The 22,721-nt window shown below is 41.2% G+C and overlaps 1 protein-coding gene across 1 annotated transcript in view; it reads right to left on the bottom strand.

The window, feature by feature from the left end:
* The window catches only part of NFXL1 (nuclear transcription factor, X-box binding like 1), a 104,442-nt gene that overhangs the window by 58,357 nt on the left and 23,364 nt on the right, over nt 1-22,721 (bottom strand). The window contains exons 10-14 of the mRNA XM_075930466.1: nt 21,537-21,659; nt 14,288-14,378; nt 8,739-8,859; nt 3,108-3,264; nt 2,142-2,233 (exon numbers count right to left, since the gene is read on the bottom strand). Coding sequence (XP_075786581.1) covers nt 2,142-2,233; nt 3,108-3,264; nt 8,739-8,859; nt 14,288-14,378; nt 21,537-21,659 — 584 coding nt within the window. The remainder of the gene's footprint in view (nt 1-2,141; nt 2,234-3,107; nt 3,265-8,738; nt 8,860-14,287; nt 14,379-21,536; nt 21,660-22,721) is intronic.

Genomic DNA, 22,721 nt, shown 5'->3' with positions numbered 1-22,721 from the left:
TGAGGATGTTATCTCACATTTAACTTGTGATTACTATGGATGGAGTGGCCACCAGGGTACCCGTGCTTTTTCCTGGAGACATCTTCTTTTGACAAAAACCCCTCTTCCCCATCCACACACACCTTTTCCCGAAAGAGCTCTTTCAGAAAAAGGCTTCTCCTTCATAGAAAGAGGTTTACTGCTGTTGGAAAAACCCCTGCATTCTTTCGACTTTCTGAACGCAATTGCAGCATGGACGTAAGTGTAGTTTTTCTGGAAAAACAACTGTTTTTCCCGGAAAAACTCTGCAGTGTAGGCACACTCAAAATACAATGACCCCAATTCTCAGTTCTGGCTAAAGAACATGGAAGAATTTAGGATAGATGATGGCATCTGGCAACAACTACTGTTGATTCTATGCAGGCCTGTCTCATCTGTTTGGGCTCTCTCTGCAGGCTGCCCACCACCAAACTGCTATGAAGGAAATCCCAGCTTCTATCCTCTCACGTGTTTTAAGTCTCCCTGCGTCTAAGGTTAACACGCTATTTCCTCCCTTAAACACTGTGGCATATTTCCTGGGCACCGACTCTGTCTGCTACTCCTTACTGGAAATGGAGTCCATTAACCCACCTACCTTAAGCCCCATGACCGATCTGGCCTTCCAAGATACCTCATGAGCATACCCTCTCCCACAACTCCACCCAAGGCACGCTCCATCTTAGTTACAGTTTAACTCTCTCTGGAGGCATGTTATAGTTGTAAGCACGTAACATACATACACATCTCACACTTTATTCTTTAATTACTCAATTAAAAAAATATGATTATTTTAAAGAAACTCTACATGCAGTGCCCCACACACAAGTTCACCCTCTTTTTGGGAGTCCTTTGGGATCACCTGCATTTAAGGCGGCAGGTCTCCGCGAGTCCATTTGCCTCAGCTAGTGCCCACAATAGTGTCCATCATCTTGAACTAGTAAAATTGACCAAAAAGAACCCTGAAAAGAGCAGTTCCCATCTTTTTATAACCTTTCTGTCCTTGTCAAATGACTCCCAGAATCAGACTCCACAGGTAACTTGGTTGCCGGATTGCATCCCCAACAATAAACTAAGTTCTTGTGATGAAGATACAGCATATTGTTTACAGCTACTCCATTTCAATGGAAAAGCCATGAAGATTTAGGGTATCTTCTATAAAGAATATGTCAATTGCCACGGAAAAAAAACACCCGCTCTTCCTTAAAAAATGAGGTTCACGTGTTTTTTTCAAAATAGGGGGGTTTTCCCCAAAAAAACCACGTCCAGACTACTTTCATTTTCGAAAGCTCTGCTTTTGAAAGTGAGAGATCTGAAGATTTGCATATCTTCAGATATGCAAATTCCTTTTTCAAAAATAGAGAGTAGTTTAGATGTACACTTAGCGCCTGTACCTCTGCCATCCTGTTGGAATTTTAGTCTAAAATGGAGGCAACAAACAATATGAAAGGACAAATGAGATGTACATTCAAAATGGAGACCAAAAGATACATACATTTCATAGTCTAACACAGAATTACAATATAGTACGGACAGACTAAGTCATCAGAGCCTCTCCACAACACATTTCCTGTGTGATGCTAGTCAAGTCATTTCACAGGTGGTCACTAACTGTGCATTCCTCATTTGTTGGGTAACGGATATGAGACATTGGATTCGGATTTGCACCAGTCCTGGACATCCACAGTTGTGAGTGAAGTCAATGGGAGCTGTCCTTTGAGCATGAAATGCTATATAACGTTATGTATTCTGGAAAAAAACCCATCATATTTCTGTGCCTCAGTCCCGTATTTATAAAATATTTTCAACATAGCTTTGTGCATTTGTTTACAAATATTTTAAAAATCAGGCACTTATTTTACTCTTTCTATTCATCCTTTTTTGCACTGAGCAGACAATTCCAGGATGCTAACTATTGGCCACCGAAAGAAATTCCCTGCCTTCTGAGATTATACCATTTCCATCAAAAATATAACAGGCTTCATGAGTACAAATCCTTGTAAAATTCTAAAGCACAAAAGAAATTGATGCTTTAAACATTATATAGCAGTATAAAATGATACTATTTCAAAGCAAAAATAAAAAAACACTCCAAAAAACAAACCCCACAACATTTTTATACTTACGTTGGTATAGGAACCTGACACAGGGGGCAAGGTAATGAAGTTTGAATAAAAGCTGGCTCAGATGGCTGTTCCCAGGGACCAGCAGGTTGGTGCTGAAAGCAAAACAAATACATTGCTATGTTTATATTACATCATATAAGCTGTGGCGACAAGCAGAGCCATCTGTTTAGCTAAAAATATCCATAATGACTGGTAAGATCTTAGTTCTAACAGGTTTATTTTTCCCTTAACTGAAGAAATTATACTTACTGAAACTAAGACATGAATACAGTAGATTTCTGGATAATCATTTCATTTTTTAGTATTACCAAGAACATGAGCCTGAAATCCAGACAGCTTTATTATAAAAGCCACTATTTCATTCCCTAGCATATCTTACTGTTAACCTGACAACAAGGGCAAGTAAAAAAATTAGTCATATCATTCCAAACATTACAGGCAAAGGATGTGTAATTTAACAGTGCTCTCTCACCTGGTCAATACACTCTGTTCCATGAGTATTACTATATTTTGATGTTGTCTACTTTTCACATGAAGCTTAAAGTCTAAAAGCGTCAATGTATAGTTTCCTATTTTGAACTGCTTCCTAACATGATCATTTAGCAAATACCTAGAAGCTAACCAATTTTAATAGACAAAAAAATTAAGGCGTATGCTGATTCTGCATACAATATATTAAATAAGTTTGTCGATAGTTTTAAAGAACAACAGAGGAAGAGGAAAGAAAAGGAAGACTCTTGATTTACCTGTGGACGTATATGAACTGTCAAGTGTCATTTATGGCCATACAAAGAGAAATTAGATTTTAAACAAGGCAAAGAGAATCACAATTCTAATTTCTCAAGTTAGTATCACACAGCATATTCAACCCTAAATATTTACTTCTAATAGCTATGCTTTCCAACATAAAATCAGGGACAGGAGTGTTCCCCATTCTTCTTGGGAAGCACAGTTCTAGCACCTTACCAAGCCAGTTTGCTTCACAAGAGCTTCATCATGGCAAGAAGCAGGACATAAGTGGCCGCACTTTAACACTTTCCGGCAGGGCTGACGACATGCAGGGCAAGGGCCAAAGTGACAACTGTGTCTCTCTTGGCTGGTATGATGGCAAGTTGGTGGCCGACTAAAGTAAAAATCCAAGAATAAATATGATATGAAACATTTTACTGCGATCCTTGGCTGTATGCATTAATACAATCAAAGAATTAGGGAGCACCAATTATTGTATTTAATAATTGTATATAAGTTATATTTAACAGTGCTTTGATATGTATTTAGCTAATTCAAAATGAACTTAAAATATCAGATATACTTATAACACAGCAACCCATCAAGTCCTTTCTGCGCCTTCCACTGCAATTTAGACACTGCCTACTCCTTACATTTATGCTATCCTGCCTTGCACTTTCATAGTTTCCTGATCTTTTCAGGACACCTTTCACCCAAAAAAGGAGACTTCGGCAGAACCCTCACCTCCTCTGCTGACTACTAAATACAAGCAGCCCTGCTGAGATCAGGCTGGCTCAACTTCCACCTTTGTTTTAAGTGGAAAAATCAAACATGGCACACTCTCAGGACAAACAGATGAGTTAACAACTTGAAAGTCTTGTTTTTCTTGGTGCTCTCTCACTGCTGCTTTCTCTTCATCCCTGTAGGCCTCACAAACCATAAAAAAATTTCAGATTTTCTGGATAAGAGTCATTCAATCAGTTCCTATAAGCAATCAGGATGGGTCAACTCAGGGTTTTATTTACATTACTCTCTCACACACAGGAATATGAAGTCTTGAAGATCACCCTTGACAGCTACTTCCTGAATTTGTGCATATGAAAGGTTTGGATGGAAGCCTTAACACTCCTTGCCTATTGTTCATACAGGCAAGTTTCTATTGCTCAGCTTACCTTCAAAATACCTACCCATCACCATGTTCCATTTCACTGGGGCCATTGCAATGTTCTCCACTTGGCTCTTGGCTAACTCTACCAATTTATCACCGATTTCTTCACTCTAATCTACAGTAAACTTCCGATAATCCGGCACCTTTAGGACCCCGGGGGTGCCGAATTATCAGATTTGCTGGACTATCAGAAGGGGGGGCTATGAGGGGTCTGGGATGGGGGCGGGATGCCACCCCAGACCCCTCGTAGCCCCCCCTTCCGATAGTCCGGTTCTGCCCCAGGCGTCCCTGATTCAGCCGCTGCTGGTCAGTTTCAGCAGCGGCTGAATCAGGGACTCCTGGGGCAGAGCAGCTGGAGTGCTGCGGGGTTGGTCTGGTAGCGCCGACCCTTGGCGCAGCAAGACAAACCCAGCAGCACCCGAGCTGCTCTTGGGAACGCCTGGGGCAGAGCAGCTAGGGTGCTGCCGGGTTGGTCCCGCAGCGCCGCTCCTCGGCACTACTGGACCAACACAGCAGCACCCCAGCTGCTCTACCCCAGGTGTCCCCAAGTGAGCCGCTGCTGAAACTGATCAGCGGCTGACTCCAGGAAGCCCGAGGCAGAGCAGCTCTGCCTCGGGCTTCCTGGAGTCAGCCGCTGGTCAGTTTTAGCAGCGGCTGAATCGGGGAAGCTGGGGGCAGAGCAGCTCCAATGGTCCGGCTGCCCGGAGCCCTTCCGGGTTCCTGACGGTGCCGGACCATCAGGAGTGCCGGACCATCAGAGTTTTACTGTGTATAGTTTTTTTTACACCATCCTCTTCCCTGCAGCATCTGAGTACTTTCTAATACTGCACTAAGTGACATGACTGAAATGTCATATGTTCTTGATTTTCATGCATCCCTCTTGAACTTCACAAGAACCTAGCAATTCTAGTGGCTAATTAGGATATACACATCCTGATCAAAGCCCTGTTGAAGTGGTCATGGGACAAGGTTCTGTAGTACCATGCATCCCAGGCCTTCCTAATCAATCAGGACAATTCATATGCGCTTCTTTCAGGTCCTCATGATCCTGTGACTTGACAAAAGGCCACATTTCTCCAGATAGGTTTTAGCAGTCTACTCTAATAGGTCAAGACATGAAATACTATGGTCAAAGCCTTTCTTTGCCTTCTGAACCACTTTGTTGCCTGCGGTGAGCTACACTGAACATCTACAATACTTCCCTCTGGTCCAATAGCACTCTACTTCTTTCTTCAAGTAATTCCTTTTTTTTTTTCTTTTTTTTTTAAACCAGTTAGGTCTTCTTTCTTTTCAGATGTTCTAACTTACCCCATAACAGGGCAGGTCCTTCTTTTGCTAACCTCTTCTAGTTTCTTACCATGGATATCAATCCCAGGATATGACTTGCACCAGCATTCCCCCATACCAGCAGACTTAGTCCCTTCCCAAACAGACTAATCATCAGTTGACTTGAGCCTCAGACCATCTTAGCCCTTCAGACACAAAAGGTACTGTACTTTCACAGGTACCTTCTGATGCAGCCTGGCAACTAGACTAAGCAAACAGCGATCAAGTGCACATCCCTCTCCTGCATCTGGGCAGAGTCTTACTTCTTTCTTGTCACTCTAGGAAGTCTACTAGTGGGGAAAATTGGAAGGTCAGTTCAGCTGAAATCATCAGTGAACGATATTTCAATATCCTCAACTTTAAGCAAATATGCTGCATCCTGAAATCTCAATGATTGACTGTTACAGAGTAAACTGATCTATTTTCCTTTCTCTCTGCACATTCAGGCTCTGGTGCAAATATGTTAGTACTTTGGTCTAAAGATCAGGCCAAGAGCCAAGACGCTGCTCCTTCCAATCTTACTCCTACCTACTGCACCACCAGTGCTTAAAAAGGTAAAGCAGGACAAATCATAGATACTATTTTTAGTCTGCTGGTGAGACAGATGCCTCTGGTTTCAGGTACTAATAAGCCTGCTGGCAGACTGGGTCAACCTTCAAATCATATCAAACTACCATTTTCCCCACTCAATCAATTCCAGTTTTCCCAGAAAGACAGACTTCATTCCCCAGAAAAATAGGTTAACATTGTCTCATTAATAAGGGCTGTGTCTAGATTACATCCCTTTTCTCAAAAAAGGGATGTACAGGCAGTCCCCGGGTTACGTACAAGATAATAACAAACCTACAGTCCCTAAGTTGAATCTGTAAGTCAGTCAGAACTGGCATCCAGATTCAGCCGCTGCTGAAAATGACCAGCAGCTGACTACAGGAAGCCTGAGGCAGAGTTGCTCTGCCCCGGGCTTCCTGGAATCAGCCTCTGATCAGTTTCAACAGGCTGAATCTGGACGCCAGTTCCGACTTACATACAGATTCTACTTAAGAACCCCAGGCGTCCCCAAGTCAGCTGCTGCTGAAACTGATCAGCGGCTGATTCCAGGAAGCCTGGGGCAGAGCTACTCTGTCTCGGGCTTCCTGTAGTCAGCGCTGGTCAGTTTCAGCAGCGGCTGACTTGGGGACACCTGGGGCAGAGCAGCTGGTGTGCTCTGCCCCAGGCTTCCTGATTCAGCCGCTGCTGAAACTGACCAGCAGCGGCTGAATCAGGACTCCTGGGGCAGAGCAGCTGGGGTGCTGCCGGGTTGGTCCAGTAGCGCCCAGAGCGGCGCTGCGGGACCAACCAGCGGCGCCCCAGCTGCTCTACCACAGGCGTTCGGAGAAAACCCTGGACTGCGGGGAGGGGAGGTGGGCGTACTAGCTGTCCGGGTCCTCCGCGGCTTTGCTCCGCTTTTCTCCCCGTCTCCCTGGTCTGTTGGTCTCCAGCAGACCAGGGAGACCGGGAGCAAAGCCGTGGAACACGCCGGCAGCGGGACAGCGGCGGCGCGTCTGGGCTGTCCGCTGCCCGCGTGCTCCGCGGCTTTGCTCCCGGTGTCCCTGGTCTGCTGGAGACGGTCCCCAGCAGACCAGGGACACCCGGAGCAGCTTTTCTCGCCCCGGAGGTCAAGGTGGCGGGACCGCTGCGCTCTGGGCGGTCCCGCTGCCTGCGAGCTCCGGGGCAAGAAAGCCCCGTTCGTAAGTGCGGATCCAACAGCAGTTTAGACCGGGATTGATCAAAAATGAAACCCTTTTTCAAAAAAGGAGTACAGGATCTTTTGAAAAAGGGTTTTTCTTTTTGATCGATCCCCGTCTAAACTGCTGTTTTTCTTTCAAAAAGCCCAGTTTTGAAAAAAACTGTGGCCATCATTATGCAAATGAATCACGGGAAATTTAAATCCCAGCTTCATTTGCAATTTCCAAGTGTCTAATTTACATCCCTCTTTCTAGAAAAGGGATGTAATGTAGACACAGCCAAGCATTCAGTGATATATGGTGATTGTGTTGAGAACTATCAAATCCACCACCAACAGAAAGCATCTTGATTGCCCATGAGCAACTAAAACACCCAACCGGGTCAAAAGGTCAGCCTGCTAATCATAGCCACTCCCTAGACAGAGTTGAAACCTCATTTTCAAAGGTTTCTAAGGCAGCAGCACAGTGTTTTCCAGAAGTGGCAAAGTGCTATCCATCTGGCTCAGTCCATATCAGAGAATGCTTTCTTTAGATACAGCTCTCCACATGGTAATAAAGTTCAGATATCTTCTTTACAATACTGTTAGTAAGTCTGCTGTGTGTCTGACTGTCCCTTCCTGCTGAGGTGCCAAAAGATGAATGTACAAAAGAAAGTTGTTCACTGGCAACTTTGTCATTGTCCTCTTCTCCCATCCTACATCTCCCTCTCCTTATATTAGAAAAGACACTCCCTTATATACTTAAATCTCATTCTCTAACTCTCCTGCAGAAATACACTTCTTAAGATGACAGGACTTGGACCTTATTTAATGTTTGCCATTGTTTGCCTCGGAGGTAAAGCCATGATGTTATGTCCTTGACTGTTCCACAATGGAAGAAAAGAAAATAATGCAAACAAATAATTTCTCTTTAATTTGATTTATTTAACTTTATTTTAAGATAGTAAATCATCTGGATCTTTTAATTCAAAAGAACCATTAAACCATCATTTAAACTATATACACTCAATTATTAAAACTGATTTTTTCTTGGACATTTAAAGACTGTTGACTAAATGGTTTCTAGTCCTATGCTACACAAAAGTCCATCAAGCTATTACACTTTAAAATGAACACACTAAAAAGAATGAATGAATGAATGAATAAATAAATAAATAGTTCTATGGATTTCAGTGCAAGTTTTATCTTTCCTATTCCCAAAGGCCATGGATTCTAGTGTATTTTAAAAGCCAGTTCCATTGGCAAATGAAAAGATTTTTAATAGTGCAAGCATAAGCCAGTAAAACCATACTTCAATTGTAAAAATGAAAACAATGTAGGCCTTTAGTCTTCAACATCGCCAACTGCTTTGACCAGTTAACAAAAATTCTTGAGTTCCAAAGTGATACAGTCCTCTGAGGACAAAAACAAACAAACAAAAAAACCAAAGTCAGTCTACTAAAAGGGGAATCTGAGTGGAAGGGACATTGCTGCAATTACCTTATACAGTGGAATATACAGAGGACCCTGAAAAGACAAGTCTTACATAATAAATCTGACATAATGCTTCTGTCAGAGAAATAGTAGCATGCAAGCATTTAAATGCATTCAAATTCTTCAAGTCATCCAAAGAACTAGAAACCAATGTGTGTGCCCAAGTTTCTGTACCAACCTGCAAAGCTCTTTGCATTTCGGAGGCTTGGTGCTACGTTCTCTGCCACATGGTACTTTGAGAATAGTTTTACCACAACTGCACAACACATCTACTGTCTCTGGACATGGATAGCAACTACCTAAAACAAATACATTAAGAGAGTGATGGTAAAAATATTTCATTGCTTCTAAAAACATTAATTATAACAATTTTGAATTTGGAAACCCTTTTGTACTAGTTTGTCTACTCTGCATTGTCCGAAGAACATACAGACATTACATTTGCATCTTGAGTCAAAGTGTCAAGAACCAATTTGCAGGGGCAATTTCAGACTTTTCAAACAAACATTAAGTTTGACTGTTCTATAGTGATATTACCATTATCCAAGAAAGGAAAGTTCAATTTGTAGATTTAAAATGCAAAGCAGTATTATCGGTGCAAGAGAAGTCACCCTGAGGAAATGGCACTTAAGCAATTCTATTTCTATTTCACACAATCATGAATGTGAAGACATATTATAGCCTTTCATCAATTTCTGAAAGGTCAACAAAGAAAAATCAGATTTCTGACATTTATAAGATGCCATTTTGGAGCTTTTATCATACTTGACAAAAATGCAAATGTGTCACTTAACTGCACAGAGGCTGATAAAATGCACCTAATAAGTCTTCTTCCTTTTAAAATTATTTGTATTAGGAAACATATTTTAGAAATAAAAAGGTAGAGCTCAAGAAGGGTAAAATAATATTATGATTCTTCCACTCATTTATCAAATACGAAATGTTAAATGTTATTGAGTATGCCACTCTTGACATTAATTGCATACGACAGCAGATATAGATGGAAAAGTGCAGGTTTTCACCTGAATATCTGTAACCCTATTTTTTTTTTGTTAATTTTATGAAAAAATGTATAGTTCAAAACCATTAATGGAGATATAAATTTGTGGATAATCCTGGCTATCTCAATAGTATCTGAGATGCAATACTTCTAGAATCAGGATTCTTCTCACCAACAGCACAAAGTGCCCAAAAAGACATGCGAAAGTCCAATTGTCAATGAGGGGTGTGAGTGTACATAAATATAGAAAATGTATGCCGTCTCTTAATACATTTAAGAAATAGAGGCATGGCGCCTGTGACCGGCTCATGGCCAGTCCCCCACAATACCTCTACCTCCTCTGCCCCCCACAGAGACAGTGCTGGGGGAAAACCAGCTTCTGCTCCTCAGCCCCTTGTTGCCTATATCAGGCAGCAAGGCAGGGGAAAGGGCTAGTTGAGTTACTACTCAACTATCTGTTATGCTTATACTTATCGGATAGTCGACTAGTCGCTTACATTCCTAATTTAATATATACTTAGAGAGTCATTAATATTCTCTGCCTATTTCTATCACTTTTCAGCTGGCAAATGCACCTTTACGTGACAATCGGGTGACAGCCATTTTGCATGCAAAATATGCTGGAACTACTCTATCAGCAGCAGAAACTGACACAATCAAGTTAGTGATGAAATGGACCAATGCTATTTCCTTTGGGAAGGACATCACTGCTGTCAACAAAAAGTACCAAGATAATGCATAAAAACTATTTTGCCAGGGTTTGCAGCATTTTCTTATCTATCTTGCACTCATTAAAATTGTAGTATTCCCAAGGTCAGTGTTCCTCCCTCTTTCAGTGCACAGAGCATCAAGAGTATTAACTCTACAGTTACTCTTGGATTCAGCACTACAATGTTTTCATAATTAAATGTGTAAACTTTGATTTTCACTTATTAGGGAGAAATAACATGCTTTAGGGGATATAGCGGAAAAATGAAGGAAAGAACAAAAAAATACTCATGAGGAATCACTCCTTTAATACAACATCTCTTGCCAGTGCTAGAAAACTGACTTAATTTGCTCCAGAATTTTCCAGATATCACAGGTCTTATAAGTCTCTCTTTCCAGGTCTCCATTGTTTCCCCTTTTAAAGATTGGTAGTATAGTCATCCTCCTCCAGTTCTTTCGGAACTCATCTGTTCTCCATGAGTTCTCAAAGATAATCATTAATGATTCCAAGATTGCTTCCGCTAATTTCTAACTACTGTAGGATCAATTTATCAGGCTCCACCAACTTGAATGAATCTACCTTATCTAAATATGCTTTAGCTTTTCTTCCCCCTTTCCCTGTCTTGGCTTACCTTTCCTTCCCCTTGTTTATACATATTGTGTTATTTGGTCACACACACAACCAACCTTTTTTAGTGAGGACTGAAGCGAAATAGACTTTGACATTCTTTTACATTTTATTTGTTGGGTAAGGATGCATTTGAATCATGTATTTTTGCATTAAAACTTGAAGGCCTGATTTTAGTGCAATGTTATTTTCAATTGAAAAATTTGAACACAATTCTATTACCTTTTCCTGCATCCTGAATTAACAGTTTTCTAACTATGTGATTTTTATCTTTTTATCTTCAAACAAAAATGCACGGTAGTGAGGGAACAAAACAAAAACAGTTTAAAATCCCCACACATTCCAAACCCTAAATGAGTGATCTCCCATTCTTTCTTTCCAGATTGAAGTTTACACAGTAAAGTGAGCCCATAAACCATACTGCCTGAAAACTAAACATCTCCAAAATCAATTGAGAATTTCTTATATTTCAGCAAACATTATGGTCCCATAGTAGCCATTAATACATCTCTTAATGTGCAAAGAAATGAAATAATTTAAGAAGTAATGTCACAACATTCTCAAGTTTGTAAATTAACAACAAGTATTTTAGCCAGGCAGGGAATAGTAATACTTCAAGGACAAACCTTATTTTAATGACATTTCTTTGAAAAGTTAAGGAGTTCAAAGGCTTTTTGTAATAAAGTAGACCATTTTGGATATATATCAAGTTGAATATTATATGAGATGATATTTTTACTAACACCATTTAGAGATTTTTGATGTATAAAATTTAGTGTAGGAGTATATATCTAATGATTAAGTGTAGCAATTATAAACTTACAGAAGACATTACAACACTCTTGATGCTCTTAATGTATCAAGGACAATGCTTAAAATAAGACAATTCTAACTATTATGGAGTTAAGATATGGGAATTTTACAACATTTATATATTGAAATTATAATCAAGTTGGGGGGGGGGGGAGAATGTTCCTATTCTCGAGAAACAGATAAAAGTCTCCCAAATTAAAAAAGTTGAGAGAAAAAGAATAAAGCTCCCAGAAAATAATCACCAGCTTACAACAAATGAGAACTTTTATATTGCTGTTAAATTGCTTAAGGAGCAGCAGCAAGAGAGAATTGAGCCAAAAAATTATTTTCTGATACCAGATCTGCATACATCCCAAAATACTGGACTGCCCATGCAAGATTCTAGAGCAGTGGTCCCCAACGTTTTGGGGCTGCCGGGCACCTGGGGGCGGGGCCGCTCACAGGCCACGTGACTGGGGGCAGGGCCAAGCATGCGCCACACGCCCAAGGTCAGCACCGGCATGTGCTGCGATCCCGGGCAGGGGCTGCCCAGGTTCCGCGCGCCGGGGCCGCGCCAGGGCCAGCAAGGGCATGTGCAGGGGCCGGGGCCAGGGCCAGCGCACGCGCTGCGCACCTGGGGGCGGGGGTCAGGGTTGGCACGGGCACGCGTGGCGCACCCAGAGCCGGCCATGCGCCCGGGGCTGGCACCTGCTGCACTCCCGGGGGCGGGGGCGGGGCCAGCCCAGATTGCACCGCGGGCGCATGTAAAGGGCCCGGCGGGCACCATGGCGCCTGTGGGCACCGGGTTGGGGACCATGGTTCTAGAGGAAATAATCTGCTTCTTTTTAGAAATGGTCCAGCCTCTTAATACAACAGAGCAGAGTAATGATATAAAAAGTGCTGCATAACCCCAGTTCTCTCCAATTGAGGGATCAGTACCCTTTTCACTTGAGAGACCAAGTCTTCACTGTAGGTCCTGTGCTTCCAAACAGCAAGGCTAGCAGATTCAGACCTACAAAGACACCTATCCGGGATGGTCTAGACCAGTGGTCCCCAACCTTGTGTGGCCCTGTGCCCGGCAGCCCCAAATGTGCCGCACGCCCAGGGGTGGCACCGTGCATATGCCACGTGCCCAGGGCGGCAGCCGCGCATGTGCCACTTGTCTGGGGGTGGCACTGCGCACCCTTGGTGCAGGAATGGCTCGGGCCGGCCCTGGTCAGTAGGTGGGCGTGCATAAAAGCCCCAGTGAGCGCCCTCGCGCCCGCAGGCACTGCGTTGGGGACCACTAGTCTAGACAGTGCTTGGTCCTGCCATGAGGGCAGGGGAATGGACTCCATGACCTCTTGAGATCCCTTCCAATTCTATAATTCTAAGAACCACCCTATTTATATAATAGTGTTCAGTGACTGCTTTTCCAAATAGAGGGTTTCTTTGAACCTAAAGCCCTTTACAGACAAACATTTTGAAATCGTAAAGGTAAGTCTTAGATAGCAAAAAGAAATTACTACACCAGGGGACCCACTTTCTCTCCCCTGAAAACAAAAGGTAGTGTGAGATAAATCATCATCATGCTTTCTAGTAAAGTGGGATTTAAGAAGCGGCACTCTCATAGTAATTCTTCTGGAATCTTAATAGTTTTAAAGGAAACCAGGATTTGGCCTTGGAGAACTATCACACTGGTTGTTTTTTTTTTAGACTCTTGAACTCCCTTGTAGTTCAGGTTTTTTCCAGTAATCAAGACCATTTTTTCTGGATTCTGAATTGAAATTCCAAATTACTATGGAATTTGAATTTAATAAATCAGAATATTCTGATTCCAAATGAATCCCAAAATGATTATATTAAAATTAGGAAAGAAAAGTAGACTGAAAGATCTCACATTTTCTCAAAGAATGACCATCTGACAGAGAGCAAGTCTACACTATAGGGGTGTCTGGTGAAGATGTGCTATGCTGATGGGAAGGTGATCCATCTCAGCAAGAAGTGGAAGCTATGCTGACAGGACAGCGACTCATACGAACTAAGGATGTGAAAATGTAACCATGTACACAGTTAACCAACGAGCCTGGGTTCATTGGTTAATGTGCATGGTTATACACAGGCTTCCTGTACATGCCGGGAGCTGGTTTAAAAGCTGGCTTCCTATACTCACCAGCTCCCAGGGAGCCACCTGCTCCCTCCCCCCACGATGCTGCCTCTGTAACATTAAGGATGTTAAATTGCGGTTAACTGACTAGTCGAGTAGTCGATGGAATTTCACACTGTCTCATAATTCTTCTGCCCACATCACAGTCCAGCAAGTCAGCCCTTTTCACTTATCTCCTATGCCAATTCCACCTTATTCCCAAAAAGAGCCTCTTTGTCTTTCCCAGGAAACGCTGAATTGCCCCACAATCAAACACAACAGGAGATCAGCTGATGGGTTACAGGTATACTGGCTTCTTCCCTTTTAGAGAGTCCTCATATGACATCAACATTTCCATGTGACTATGGTGCTATTTTGATAAATCAGAACTTGCTTATATATTGTAGTGCCAACAGAAACAACATTCCAACAAAAAGGCATCAATTCAACAAGAAATGTTCAGTTTGGTCTCACCTCTATGGCAAACTGAAGGACATTTGTGATTTCTACATCCTAAAGTCCGTCCGCAGAGTTGATCACAAGGTGGACAGTTTCCAGAACAACACTATAAAATAAAAACAGAACATTCCACAGAACTTGCTATTTTAGAATTTCCAACATGCCACTTTCTTCCAATGTCATTTGTACAAGAGACAGAAGTATAGAAACTGAGCATGTGTAATAAAAACGTACTAGAAAAAAAGTACACTGGAAATTTGTTTTAAAATGTCATTTCAATACATTAACAAGATATAGACCTTCCACTAAAAACGCACACACCAATTAATGTGAATTTCTAGAATACTTTTGCACATGACTGAGTTGTGAAGTCATTTTAGAATCAACTACCATACAGTTTGCATGATGATGGCTGCAATTAGCCTTGGTCTGGCCCAGCATTCTCTAAGCTTTTTCCCCATCTCTGTGCCTACAGAATGAGAATACTGTTTACATGCTTCTGTGATTTGTGGTCCATTTTATGTGCTTATTCTCAGGTGTGTAACACTACGTATTCTATTCACTACACATATATCCAGAAGAACAAGTGAATGGACTCCAGGGCAGAAGGCAGCAGCCCCTCCCTCAGGCACTTGGAAAACAACAGAAGGCAGATGGGATAGGTATTTGCAAAAGCAGGTTGGACTTTTCTCATCCAAAAGATGGCAATTCTGATTTAGTTTTGTTCTCTTCAGTGTACTGCAATTTTTAAAATGCTTTAAGAGTATGCCAGTCAAAACTAAAATCGATTTTCTTTATCTCAGTGTGGCAACTTAAAAGTTTTAAAAAGTGACAAACCAAAAATTAAGCAAGACATTCACCTGCACAACTGAAAGTACATGGACAATCTAGTCATTTTAGTTAAAAATGCTTGTTTGAGTCACTGAGATTGCCTCAAGGTGGATAAAAATCAATTATTAAAAAAATGTAAAATAATATTTTTTCATTTAAATTGGATTATTTGATAAAATGCTTTTTTAGGAAAAAACCTAAAGAATTTTAATTAACATAATTATAGCTCAAAGATCTCTCATCACGGAATAGGTATTATAAATTCTAATTCTATAATATGAAACAATACAGTCATGTAATGTTTAAGAAAAGTTTTGTAAATGAGTTCCAACAGTTTATGGATTAGGACTCCAATCTGGAATTCTAGAGGCTTCTTAGATGATTTAGATTAATTTTTCTATCTACCCAGTGTGACTCAGTGCTCAGTCTAGAACAGACCTGGGCAAAATAGGCTGTATCTGGCCTGCCAAGCTACCAGATCTAACCCCCAGAAGCAGCAGGGAACCCCAGGCAGGCTCCCCTGCTTGCCCACATGCTGCTCAGAAATGCGGTTGTGGGGAATGTTCTCTTCATGAGTTTGGAGGGGAAGGTGGAGAAAGATTCAGACACTGCTCCTGCCCCCAGCACAATCCCACTGACTGTTTTCTGGGCAGAAACTGGCCAACGGGAGCTCCCTGTTTGAATAACAGGCAGCCATGAAGCACAGCCTTCTTGCTCAGTTACTCACTCAAGCACATGGCTGAGAAGGCAGTAACATTTTAAGCCCTGCAAGCCTTTAACTTTGAAAGCAGGCAGGCAGGTTTGGCTATTAGCTGGAGTCTCTCAGCCAGAACCTGCCTCGGACACCCCAGTCTCTCCATTACCCAATCCTCTGCCTCCCACTCCCTCCCCTCTACTCCACATGCACCCATACTCCCTCCCAGTTATGGCACCCCAATCTCCTGCACAAGATCACAATCCCTTCCTATGCTAGGTCACATCCCAAAACCTGCACCCCAGTTCCCTGCCCTAGGTCACAACTGCCTCCTTCACCCAAACTCCCTCCCAGACTCTATTCTCACTTCTGCATCCCAATCCTTACCCCAAGCTCCCTTCTGTGCCCAACCTCTATCCCAGACTCTACACCTCCTCTATTAATACCATGGAAGAGTGCAGCCCTTGACCACTTTTCTACATTTTGGAGTGTCCCCCCCCCTCACCCATCAAAAATGATATCCTATCATTGGTCTAGAAAATACCATCAAAGATGCTTAGTTTTGCAGTTTTCAACCAATGGATGTGTGTCTCCAGAGATAAAATGCTTGCTAACAGCAATAATGTATTACATAAATATACATACAGAGATAAGAAATAAGACCTCAACCCTATTGTCCCTCTTCAAATGTGTGTATACATAGTCAATCCCTTACCTCTCTCAAACTGCACAGTTTCAAAAAGTTCAATAAATAGAAGATTATTGGTGCAGAATAGATCTGGATAAGGAGAAGTCTGGAGACAAATCTGAGAAGAAAGGGACAGGCAGTAGAAAGTGACACTGTATGAGCAGTGTATTCCAGAAATCTTGAGGTCTTTCTGAGGGTAGCCACCACTGATTTCAGATCTACCATACCATTCTCTCATTCAAAAGGAAACACTATAATGGCAGCAGGCCATAAAATACTCAATTTGTGAATATTTTAATGTTCCTCTACCAGTGGGTAAGGCATGTGTGCAAATTGCAAACAGTGCAACAAAGAAACGCAAGGCCTGGTTGCCCAAATGAAGCAACATCATGAGACGTGTCCTTCTTAGGAGGAAGCTGCATTAATGATGATGAAAGGAACATGTCAGAACATGCAGCATCTTCATGTTGGTAAACTTTTCTATTGCATACTTCTTTCTTAAGGATTGTCTGTCTTCCTTCTGGACTATTCTTGAATTCTCATGTTTGAGCAAAAATATAGTATATCAGATGTAAAGATATAAAAAGAAAAAAATGTCCATCACCAGAAACAACCATAGATAAGTTTGAGAGAAAAACCAGCAGATTACAAAAAGAGGTAATTGATGAAAAAATTGCCTTTCTGTATGACTGAGAACCCATATTTCATTAACATGGTTCAGTCATTAAGTCCAGGATAAAATTCCCCAACAAAAAAGATGTTGCACTGTATGAGAGAAATTGAGCAGTATGTTAAAAAAAAAAAATCTAGAGGGAAAAATTTTTTAACCTGAGTCTCTATGGGTGGAGCAATGTCCACAACGATCCTGTCCTATGTGCATGTATGACAGCAGAAAAAGGGAATGTCTTCCTTTCAGAAACAACTGATGCATCAGGAAACATACATGCAGCAAAATACTTACAAGAAGTAGCAGTAAAATCTATACCCAACTATGGAAAAAAATTCAAATGTCTAGTATGCAGATTCGTCACAGACATTGCTGCAAATATATCCAAGATGAGAAGAAATTTAGAAGGGAGTGAAGAGAGTCCCTAACTAACAACATATATTTGCAGTGCTCATTTATGTACTTCCTAGCCAAAGACCTCAGTGCTCCAGAAATCAAGGCTAATGTTGAAATTGCAAAACAGTTCCATAACTTTGTAGCAGCTGTTCTGAAAAAGGTGGGAAGAACTAAGCCAACTCCCACAATTCATGTGAGGAAACACAGTAGTAGACTACTTTAAGCACTATATGAAGAATAGGCCTAATATGATGACAGTTTGTGAACAAAATCCTGAAAAAATAGATGGCTCTGTAGCAAACAAAGTTCTCAACATTACACTTAAGAGAACTGTTGAACATGCTAATTACCCTGGAGCCTATTTCTGTAAGCCTTGAACAAAACGCAGGGAAACAGCTTTTTTACCGCTGATGCTGTTGTAATTTGGAAGAAACGGAGTGTGATCTTAAAGAGAGAAATATGAAATGTCAGAGTTAAATCACAACCATTTAAAAAAAAATGAATGGACAAGCACTATCTCCAGCTCATTTTCTTGCAAATATTCTCAATACTCGGTACCAGAATCAAACCTGAATTACTGAAGAAGAGCAGTTGGCTATGACATGGGCATCCAGAAATCATCCCTCCGTAATCCCAACTAAAATAAACTTCAGAGCTAAGGATGAAGCATTCAATAAATGTATGTTTTCTGATGATGTTTTAAAGCAAGTCATACCAGTGAACTGGCAGAAGTTACTTAAGCACTTGGATTCGGAGACTGCTGAAGTGATAATCTCACTTAACAGCAGAAGCTTATGTTGCTGGTGTAGATACAATATTTTCTTCCTTTGGACTAATTCATTCCAAATTAAGAAATTGTTTGAGACCTGAAAAAGTGGGAAAGCTTGTTTTTCTTTTCCAGATTATGAACAAACAGGAAAATGAAGATGAAGATAGCTGAGTTAGCTACAGAAGCCAACATTACATTTTCCATGTTGATTTAATTACATTTAACTATTTTAGTTAAAAAAAAACAAACAAAAAAAACCTTGATTTTCAAAACCTTGAATGAGAACCTAAATTAAAAAAATTCATATGCTTGTTAAAATATTATATATTTGCTGTTGAAGGAAAAAAAAACCAGAATACTTAATTATGTTGTTTTAGTTAAATAAAATAATTTAAAATGTCTGCCTGGTGATGTTCTCCTCCAAATACAGCATGACAAGAAAATCCTTTAAATTTTAATGGATTAAATGGTTTAATTGGAAATAGTTCACCTCTCTCTGACTTCAAAAATACCGGCTTCGTTACCATTCGTAAATTAAATAACCAATCATTCATTTTCTGATATAGCTGTAAAACTAATATGTAAAGTTTTTAAAATAAACCCGTTTAAAAATGCATAGTGCGTACCTTCTAAAAATGAAACCTACATCTGAGTTGTGAAGAATATGTATTAAGGTTATAAACCCCAACAAGAATGCACTTTTATGTAGAAAACCACGATTAAATCATGTCTTCCTGACTAGTGATTTAAATCAAATCCATCCTGGATTGCCTAAAAGGCTGTCCTCAGAAAGCTACAAAAAGGGAAAAAATAAAGATTGCTTCTCTCCTCTAACTTCCTATGGTTCACTTAGTGCATTCAAGGACATCCTTAAGGGGGACAAAGACAGAAAATGAACAGGAAAAGATAGAATTTCAGACCCCTTACAGCCTCCCTCAGGTTCCATTTATGATATTTGCTCTTTTCAAATATGAATGACACTAGAAGATTTACAGTGTTGCTGGATCCTTAATTTTTGTTTTGAAAAAAAATGAACATGTACATGCTTCATTTAAATCATGCTCTGGGGTAGGGCTGGGATGACGGGTTCAATATGCAGGCTGCCGCGGGAAGAGGACTAACCCAGCCTTCTCTCAATTGCAGCAGCTTGGGCCAGGTGAGAAGCACCTCTCCAGAGCCACTTACATTCCAGTGGGCACAGCCATGGGAGGGATGCATGTCCACCAGCTGGGACAGATCTAGGGATGTACGCAAGTAGTCGACTAACCGATAAGCCTGGCTTATCAGTCAAGTTGACCACTCACATTTCCCACCTCCCACTGCCTCTATATCAGAGGCAGCAAGGCAGGGAGAAGCAGAAGCTGGTGCTGGGAGGGGGAAGGAGGCGGGGCACAAGAGAGCCAGCTGAAAAGTCAGTTCTCCCCAGCACCATCTTCACTGTGCTACCTTTCTCCCATGCTGCTGCCTCTATCAGAGGAAGCCACAGGGGGGAGGAAGGAGAGAGCTGTCATGAAGTGCCCATCCGTGGTGGCCCACACTGGCCACAGGCCGAGACTATTCCAGCTGGGCAGGCAGCCCAGTTCAGTCCCAGCTCGTGCTGGGTCTGGAAGCGACCGTGGCTGGGGCACTGGAGTTTAAATGCAACAGGAGCTGGGCTACCTGACCACCTGGTTCTTACTACATTTCAACTGCAGAATCGCAGCAGGGGTAGCTTGCAGACCCGGCACAAGCCAGGATTAGAGGTGATAATTAGGGAAGCTATCTTCGTAACGGGTAAGATACCCAGAGTCTTTGCTGAGCCCCCCGCGTAGAGTGTCGAATTTTAGCATGAATGACAGTTCAGAGAATTCCCTTTCAAGTGCAGATTTAAAAGGCTTCTGAAGCAGGATGCAGGTAATTAAGTAGTTGAGACAGTGTCTTTTCTGGTTGAAATGGCAAGAAACTTTTTTCTTTGTGATCCTGTCTAATGTCTGTTTTGTGGGCATTGATCCTTTGGCGAAGTGTCTGAGACATTTGTCCAATGTACAAAGCAGACGGACACTTTCAGCACATGATAGCATAAATTATATTTCTGGATGCGCAGGAATGTGTATTCTTGATCTTATAACTCACTTGATTAGGTCCAATAATGGTATCAGCAGAGTGATATGTGGACAAAGCTGGCAACGGGGTTTGTTGCAAGGGAAGGTACCAGGGTTGGTATCAGTGTGGTATGTTTTGTGGTTGTTGGTAAGAATCATCTTGAGGTTAGGTGGTTGTCTATAGGAGACTATGGGTCTGTCTCCCAGAGCCTCTTGGAGTTCAGTATCCTGTTCCAGTATAGGCTGTAGTTTATTGATAACGTGTTGGACAGGTTTAAGTTGGGGGCTGTAGGTGATGACAAGTGGTGTTCTATTGTTGGTTTTCTTGGGTCTGTCTTGAAGTAGATGGTTTCTAGGTATTCGTCTGGCTCTTTCAATTTGCTTTTTTATTTCTCCAGGTGGGTAGTTGAGGTTTATAAATGCTTGGTAGAAATCCTGAAGTTTCTGGTCTCTGTCAGTGGGATTAGAGCAGATGCGGTTGTATCGAAGGGCTTGGCTATAGATGATGGATCGTATGGTGTGTGCTGGATGGGAGCTGGAAGCATGTAGGTAACTGTAGGAGTCAGGGGGGTTTCTGTAGAGGGTGGTGTCTAATTTTCCATTGTTATTTGTACTGTGACAAATGCTACTTGGAACTTTTGGCTAACTGTTAATGATCTTTGTACATACAAATTTGGAAATTATGCTTCTATGCATATGTAATTTGACCTCAGATTTACATATAGCAAATATAAGAAAGGAGAATTTTGAGAACAGGACTGCCTGAACTGATTTTTATGACCAAACACTAGTACAACCCTTTAGCGCCACACTTGCTTAAACTTCAGATCAGTTAGAGATGTATGCAAGCTCCAACAGCAACAGTTTGAGAATCTTTGTCCTAAATGGCATGAATTCAAATCTCTTTCAATACATTCATGATTGCGAAAAGTCCCCAAAACTCCCCAGGATAATTTCTACATGGACAATACAAGGATGTTTGGTTTATTGCATGTTAATGTTAAAAAAAACCTTAAGAGTACAATAACGGCAAACTTCTACATTTGTAAAAGCAGAATATAAAATTGGACAAAAACAAAACTTAGAACTTTAATGATCACTTTGTAAGTGTATTGTTAAAATGTGTATTAACACTGACCTTTCTCTTACACTGGTGTTTCTGGCAATCACGAATTTTAGTACACTTCGTCTCACACAGATACGGTTTATGACATGGCATGCGTTTAGTATGCTTTCCACAGCGGCACTGCTTTTCAACTTCCTGAAGAGTGGAGGGGGAAAAGAATAATGACAACACATTACAATTGGAAGTTAAAGAGTTTTCTACCTAGAACTTTCAAGACAACAGACTAACTTACATTATAGTATCATCCAGAAACCCTATTGTGTTAGGCACTATAAAAACATAGGAGGATTCTGTGTCTGCTCTGCATAGCTTACAGCTCAAAAAACACCACACCAGGACTGTGTAGCACTTTAAAGACTAACAAGATGGTTTAATAGGTGATAAGCTTTCGTGGGCCAGACCCACTTTGGCCCACGAAAGCTCATCACCTATTAAACTATCTTGTTAGTCTTTAAAGTGCTACACAGTCCTGTTTTTTGTTTCAGCTGCACCAGACTAACACGACTACATTTCTACCACAGCTCAAAAAAAGACTGACTCAAAGATGTGAGGAAAGGAGATACAATGTTTGTGTGTATTTGTATAAAATTAAATAAGCAACCTTATCTGACCTGCTTTCCAACTACCATACATTAGGCTACTTTCCCACAAAAATTGTAGCTGAGTTATCTGGAAGCAACAACTGAAAAAAATATGGGAAGTTACCATAAAGATCAACTGAAAGAATGTTCCATGCATAAAAAGAGTAGAAGATGTTTTAGATGCTTAGTAATGAGCAGCTGAGGCTGCCATTACTAGCAGACCATAGAACACAGAGTAGCACAATAAGAATGAACAAAGAGAAAGGGGCAGAGCTTTGAAAGGCCATGGAGATTACCTTTTTTGGAGAAGTAATACTGTAATTGGAAAATCTTTCCACCTCAGTACCCAAAGAGAGGGCATCGTCCCATCAGATTCTTCCCCAAGGCCACTGTAGCCTTGTAATTGTGTAAGTAATAAGTTAGTTAGTTATAATGAATGTATGTTACAGCAAAAGGTTTGGATTAAACTTAAACACAAGATGTAGGCCTCAGACAGGCCAGGCAGCTTTGTTAACTTAGCTCCAGCTCTGTTCGATGTTAGCATGTTCTGATGTAAAAGCAAAGGGATGGAATATTGTAATACATAGTGATGTTAATATTAGGCAAGGTCAGAAAG

Source organism: Pelodiscus sinensis, chromosome 5 (assembly GCF_049634645.1).
Source record: "Pelodiscus sinensis isolate JC-2024 chromosome 5, ASM4963464v1, whole genome shotgun sequence".
NCBI classification, from domain to species: Eukaryota; Metazoa; Chordata; order Testudines; family Trionychidae; genus Pelodiscus; species Pelodiscus sinensis.
The sequence above is the reverse complement of the archived record's forward strand: the minus strand, read 5'-3'. Positions and strand labels throughout refer to the sequence as shown.